Raw genomic sequence first — 7,415 nt, 5'->3', positions numbered from 1 at the left:
CAATTCAATGATAAAAGATATTTTTTTCTGGACGGATTGGGCTGAACAGTTTAATCACACTGACAAGGTCCTGCTATCGACTTACACCATCCATTTTAGGGTGAAGGGCGGGAGGCATTTTTTTTTTCTGGGTTAAAAAATATAATAACCTTACTTTTGCAATACAATCTGAGTTACATCCTAGATTATATTTTAGTCCATGTATTTTGGTGGTGACAAATCAAGTTCTGGTGAGATTACCCTAGCAATTGAATTTTAGTATCTCCTTGTCAACATACGCATGAACTTAAACCTGCATGATAATTTCTACATGTCCACTTGAACCAGAAGGAGTGATCCTTCAATAAAAGAATCAAGTTTGAAGTTCCAGATTCATGGGAATCATCAATGACTTTTTGTGTCCGCCACTAAAATCTTAGACAAAACTGAAACACGAGGACTAAACGTTTAGTTCAAAGAACACAAGCCAAAATGTATCATCTAAAAAAGAAAAAAAAAAGGGGGGGGGGACTGAAAGATTAAATGTTCAACTGAGAAAGAAAGGATATATGCTCAAAGAAAGCCAAGAAAGAGCTAAGCATGCAAGTGATAATGGTAAATATGCAACCCAATAAAGCATCAAAACCACACCGAAAATAAACTTCACTGAAGGAAATTTAAATCACACTAAGAGATTATGATTGCAGCAGAATCATAAGTAAATAACATTACATGGCAAGGCAATGCATAAAAGAAAAGTTAGGCGAAATACAGTATGCTCATCATTTGTATTTTTTTCTCCACAGAAAATTAGAACACGATATCCAAAGATAGAATACAATAACAGGGAAATAGAATATGGATGCATCATGACATGGCCAAAATGTACTGTGTACTGATAGCTAATTACTGAGTTTAAGTCATCTCCTCTAAGGACAACTGAATAATCCATTGGTCAGCTTCCAACATATGATCTCTCAGTGTTTCAAGAGAAAGAAAGGGATGACCAGAAGGCATCAAATTACAGCTAAAATGGATCTGCAGGCAATAAAATGGATCAGATATTCTAAATCTTTGCTCAGTAAGAGGATAATGAAAAAACTAAACAAGTAAATAGGCACTATTGGAGTCCTTTATTGATGTTTTTCTATAGGCCCTTGCTTCCATTTTTACTAGAGGTATGAGGAGAATCATCGGTAGAGGATTCTGCCAATGTTATATCAGTAGAGTACTTTTTGATCCTCAAGGAAATAAGGATACTTGATACAATCCCAAGTAAAGGAAATAGGTAAGACCAAATCTGAGATTTTTTAGAGCCAGATGCTGAAGCAACAGCAGCACCAGCAAGGCTACCAATGGATGTGTTCTGTAGGATCATTGGGAGGCAGCCAACAACTGTAGGAAGCAGAAAATCAACCATGAACCCAACTTTTGTTGCAGCTAGAGCGTAGTTTATAAGATAGGAGGGCATGGGTGAGAAGCGAGCAAGAAGAACAAATTTCCATCCATCCTTTTCAACTCCTCTGGAAAGCAGATGGAAATATTTGTTACTCTGCACCCACTCCATTGCTGAACTGGAACTCCTGAAAACTAGCCTGAAAAAATTCGCAATGTCAAAATGGATCCTGAAACTAGTAAACAAAAACTAGAGAGAAAGCAAGTATGGCAATAAATATCAAAATGGGGAACATCGATGTTGGTAAGGCACTAAGCTCTAGTTCTCCTGTCTTCACCAACTCCTCACAGGCCTTTTTTGGTCTTGACCATTTCCTTTTAGTGCACATGACTGCACCTCAATCTTGTAGCTATAAAAACAAGAAAAACTTGAAAAGTTTCACTGAGTTCATTTTCCATTTCTTATATTGCATGTTCTCTTGTGAACTTAAATAGTTTCACTGGGTTCATTTTTCAATCAATCTAAACTTCTATGATGGAAATTATTCAAGACATGTTTCTTGATTGCACAACGTGCACCACAAAGTATGAAGTCCATATTAGGTTTCTGCTCTTCAATCATCCTACTCAATTATATGAGGAAACGATCTTTAAAGATTTTACTTTCATCTGCTTTCATGGCTTTAATATTCAGCAAAAGGTGATGATTTTGGTGTTCATTGTAGGAACAATTCCAAACAATTAGGGTTTATTTGATGGACAAAAATTTAGTTGAATTTCCTAAAACCTATATTACAATTCAACAAGAAACTGAGATGAGCATATTACTAGGAAGAACACTTCCTGATGACCTAACTAAGCCTAAACAAAACCAGGTGATGGTATGCTTGACTAGACTCGCAACAAAAGACCTATTATCCATAAAGTAAAACAACTGAAAACCAAACATTTTTAAAAAGCACCCTACATGTAGAAACTTATTTCTCATACTAATAAAACTAAAACATAGTTGATGTATTAAACCAGACAAAAAATTAATGTCTTGAGACACACAACCCATGACAGATCTGCGTATCAAAGTGTTGATCCTCTGCAATATTAATTCCCATCCACTTACTGCTTATTCCGACTTTTCACCATTAACAAACTTAGTTTCTCCATTGACAACTTAATATATTTCAAAGTAGTTATTTTAATTCATCACAGCATCTATAAGCAAAACACTTTCTGATGACCTAACTAAGCCTAAAAAAACCAAGTGATGATGTGCTTGACTAGACTCGCAAAAAAAGACCTACTATCTGTAATGCAAAACAACTGAAACCAAACATTGAAAAGCACCCTGCATATAGAATTTTATTTCTCATACTAATAAAACTAAAACATAGTTATTGTACTAAACCTGACAAAAAACTATTGTCTTGAGATGTAGAACCTATGACAGATCTGTGTATTAAAATGTTGATCCTCTGCAATATTAATTTCCGTCCACTTACTGCTTATTCTAACTTTTTACCATTAACAAACTTAGTTTCTCTATTGACAATTAAATAAAATTCAAAGTAGTTATTTTAATTGATCACAGCATCTATAAGCATGGAGTTAGTTCCCAGATGAGGTACACCATCCTTGAGTGTGAGCATGACATGCCAAGCCATGTGTGTACAAGGTGCCACCAAGCATAAGCCAGTACTTGGGGTGTATTCATGCAAGTGAGCTTGGATGAGAATGAGTTTGCAGTATCTGTGAGCTGTTTCATTGTCTAATTGGTACGGTTGCTTTTACACGTGCCATTTCAGGCATATTTCATACTATGTGTATATAGTTTATAGCAAGTCCTAAATGTCATCTCTTGATCCAAGATAGCAGAAAAGGTCAGTGTAAGAGATTCTGCGGATAAAAATATCTCCATTCACTCAAATTTTTCAACTTCTCCACTATTTGTAATTTCATTTTCATTTTCCTCCTACCCTATTTGGTAGAAGAAAATATTAGATCATATTACATCATTTGTTTACACCTCTGACAAACCTGCCACATCAATTTTATTATTCTGATAAATGTTTTACTATTTATCAACCGCACCATATCATGAATATGCTAATAACCTCTTCTAAATTTCATAGGCAAGTCAGTTAGCAACTACATTCAAGGACAAAGGAGCCCAGAAAGGATAAGATAAATCAAAACTATAAACACACGAATCCCCTATCACTCGATGACTATCCGAAAGAAAAAGCTTTAAGAAATGCGTGCCAGAGGAAACAAAAGAGCATTGAAAAGTGTAATCACATTCATGCATAGAAAGAAATTTGAACGAGCATATTTATTATATACTCACTATAATTCACTTTGAACTCTACCCCATCACTTCAAAACTGATAAAAATGAACAGAAGATTCATCTAGACAGATACAATACAAGAGAATGCAGACATGATGTACCATGAAAATTCTAGCAGGTAGCCTAAAAAGGTATAACAACAAGAAGAAGCTGGAATTTCCCCAACATTTTTGGTAAAATCCAATCACCTCAACATTAATTACCCATTAATCATCTTACAGAAGACACACATGATTTCATTTTTATGTTTCCAAGTAAAAAAAACGATCACTGTATTAATAAAGGAACCAATTGATAGAAACATAAGAAAACGCGATCTGGGAAGCAATCGAATAAAAAGGAAAAACAAATGAAGACATTTTGAAGTACCTGCCGATCCAGAAGGAAAGAGAGGCACCTAAGACCTTGGCAAAGAAGACACAGAGAACAGCAGGCAAGAACCCAAACAGCAAAGAAGCACCAGCCTCGAAGAAAACAGCGCAAGGCAAGCAGAGAGCGAGAGCGACTGTGTGAATCCCAACGTAAACAGGCATTGCCCAAACCCCTAATCGATCTGACCATTCACCAAGTAGCTCAAGAGACGCGTCTTTGTCCCATCCGAATTGTTTGCTCAGTTCTCTTGCTATAGCTATCAGCCCAATCACAGCTGCTACTTTCCACCATTTACCCATCTCTCACTGCAGGCTTTGCTTTTCTTGAAGACACAAGGCAACTTCCTCTGTTTTATTGTTAATTCTCTGTTTGTTGAATCCCTCAGGAGACGCGCATTGTTCGTTCTGTTTTGAGATGTTTTATGAATAAAGAAACAAATAGAGGCCTGCTTTCCCCATTCGTCTTTGCTGTCTATAGGCCTTTTGATGATGGGCCTTTTGGGCTATTCATTCATGGGCCATAAGGAAATTCTATTCCGAATTATTTTCCTTTTTTTTTTTCCTCATCCCTTTTCTATATCACACCCCCTTGCTTACGTCATTGATGAGAAGATAAATATATAAAATTTTAAATTTACTGAATTATATATCTAGCAGATTATGTCTCCTTACTAGCTTGTTAAGGTGACATATCTACATTATTTATTTTCATAGACTTAATTTTATTTATTTATTTTCATAACTTGTTTGGTGATTAATTTATAAAATTCTAACCTTGATTAACATCCATAAAAATACATTTTCTTGGATGCACCAATTCCATATTGAGATACGTACGTCCTTGAGATTGTCAAAGATTGGGTGTTAGTCTCTATTAGTGTTGCTGTAGAGCCAACCTTTTTATTTTTATTTTCAACACTTTAATGTTTTCTAGGTTTTTTTCTTAGCTTTTCGGTTTTCTCAAGAGAACATTGAGAATTCTTCTTTGTTTTGTCATTATAGGAGCATTTTCATCCAGAAGTGAAAGTGACAAATAACCACATACGGGGAAAAAAAAAGAATATATAAAAGAAACAGATGAATCAATTAACCGTACGTATATTTCAATATATTTAGATAGCATCAAGTACCATAATCTATTAAATTATTGTATGATATTATAATAATTGTTCTTTAAAGCATTTTTTATTTAAAAACATATTAAAATAATATTTTTAAATCATCACATTAAAATAATTCAAAAATAATAAAAAAAAAACACTAGCCTGCCAAAATAACAAACTATGGTGTTTATAATCTGTCATACAATATGAAAAACTCCTATAGTTTTTTTTTAATAGTTTCTGTCCACCTCCCAACGCCTTTTTTTCCCCTTAAAAATCAGAATAAGTACCCTTTTATTTTAATTTGAGATTCAAGTACGAATCATAGAACATAGAATATCTGTATTCAGAATTTCCAAAGGTTTCCCATTCAATCTCTTCATCTGAGAAGAAGTCGATGCCGGCATTAATTTGTGCTGGTCAGCAAAAACACGTGCACTGCTGTGGTAAGAGATTGGGTCGACCTTATCCCCCACGTCTGGATTGTATTCAAGTAGAGATGCTATCAATCTACTCTCCTTTTTTCCCCTTCAGACTCGGTGAATGATACAGTCACCTAACCCTTCTCGAATCCGCGACGACATCTTTGACACGTTCTTCCTTGTTCACATGCCAGGCTGGACCACCCCACCTCTTCATTTTAACCTATAAAGGCTGAGAAAGCAATGCTCGGGCATAATGGTGCCCTGTGCTTTTTTTTTTTTTTTTCTTTTGTTTTATATTGTGGGTATTCAGATCAATTTACGTACATCTCGATTAATTTTTTGAAGTTCTAAAATTAATAACTAGATAAATCTTTAATGACCCTGAAATTTGTAACACTCAAATTAATAATAACAAATTTAAAACCTGACCAGTTGAATTATATCATTTATATTTAAGTTAACTAATATCTTTTATAATTATTATTATTATTATTAACGTTGGTGTCCGAGTCAGTATGTGCTTATCTTGACTAATTTTATGGGTCCTAAAGTTAACGACCATGTAAGCTTTTAGTGACCATGAGGTTTGTGAGACTCGAACTGGTGATATTTGAAAATCAAATATAGAACCTGACAAATTAAATTATAACCCAGGGAGAGAGAGAGAGAGAGAGAGAGAGAGAGAGAGAGAGAGAGAGAGAGATGGTGTATGTTTGTAATGAAAGACCCCATGAAAGGCAAATATGGTGAAGGATCATTACACTAGAGATGGAAGGTCCAGGCTCGAAAAAGTTGACTCCAGTTCTCTTGCACCAATATCCTTGAACCAAGAGTTCATCCGTGAAATTCAAGCCCGTAAAAGTGCTTGAGGTGGTCCTGAATATTGTATTTTTCTTCAAGGCACCATCTTCCATCCCCATCTTTCTTCAAATTTGTATTTAGTATAACCTATTCAATCCAAATTGCGAAAGAGTGTCACGAGCCAGAACACCATGGAATAGTAAAGATGAAAAATAAAAGGAGGGAATTCCAGTTAATATATGCGATTTAGAGCTTGATTCTGATTAATTCATTTATTGTGTTAGTATTTTTTATTTAAAAATATATTAAAATAATATATAATTTTTTAAAAAAACTATATTATTATTCAAAAACATTAAAAAAAAACTTAAAAAACACAGCGCAACGTAAAACTAGGCTTGAAACGCTCTCCTCACCTCCTTCAGCCACACTACTCAACCCAGTCAACATCTAAGATTGTTTTTCCATGTCATTAGCACAATACCATTACTAATTTGCCACATCATCACTTAATATACATATCATAACTATAGCCTTTTTCATTTAAATGACACCTAATGTTTCTATTTTTTACATACCACATCTTATAATTTCACTTAATTATTATGATTTTGAGTGTCCACGCATTTATTTAAATTAAAATAAATTTTGACGTAATGCATTGTAAGAATTCCTAAAGTACATGTACTTGTTTTTTAAAGTTGGAGTCCCGTAATTCACGCCAGATATTGAATTATTTTTAAAGGATAATATTGATGTCTAGGATGATAATATTGAATTATTTTTAAAGTGACATATGCTTTAGTGATAGACTAAAAAAAAATTATTTATTCTTTTGGTTCTAGGTGTCTTTTATGTTTTTTTTTCTAGAATATGTCAATTGATATTTGTTTTATTTTGAGACTATGCTTTAGTCTAGGATGATAATATTGAATTAAGTTACATATGGTTTAGTCTCGAGACAAAACAAATATTAACTGACATATTCTAAAAAAGAC

The 7,415-nt window shown here is 34.0% G+C and overlaps 1 protein-coding gene across 1 annotated transcript; it reads right to left on the bottom strand.

The window, feature by feature from the left end:
- Positions 1 to 727: 727 nt before the first annotated feature.
- On the bottom strand, positions 728 to 4,513 carry LOC118042009 (uncharacterized). The gene is made up of 2 exons (XM_035049522.2): positions 4,087 to 4,513; positions 728 to 1,574 (listed from the first exon to the last, which is right to left on the bottom strand). The coding sequence occupies exons 1-2, from the start codon at positions 4,386 to 4,388 to the stop codon at positions 1,127 to 1,129; spliced, it is 750 nt and encodes a 249-aa protein (XP_034905413.1). The 5' UTR covers positions 4,389 to 4,513; the 3' UTR covers positions 728 to 1,126.
- Positions 4,514 to 7,415: the final 2,902 nt, after the last annotated feature.

This window comes from Populus alba, chromosome 1 (assembly GCF_005239225.2).
Source record: "Populus alba chromosome 1, ASM523922v2, whole genome shotgun sequence".
Lineage (NCBI taxonomy): Eukaryota > Viridiplantae > Streptophyta > Magnoliopsida > Malpighiales > Salicaceae > Populus > Populus alba.
The sequence above is the reverse complement of the archived record's forward strand: the minus strand, read 5'-3'. Positions and strand labels throughout refer to the sequence as shown.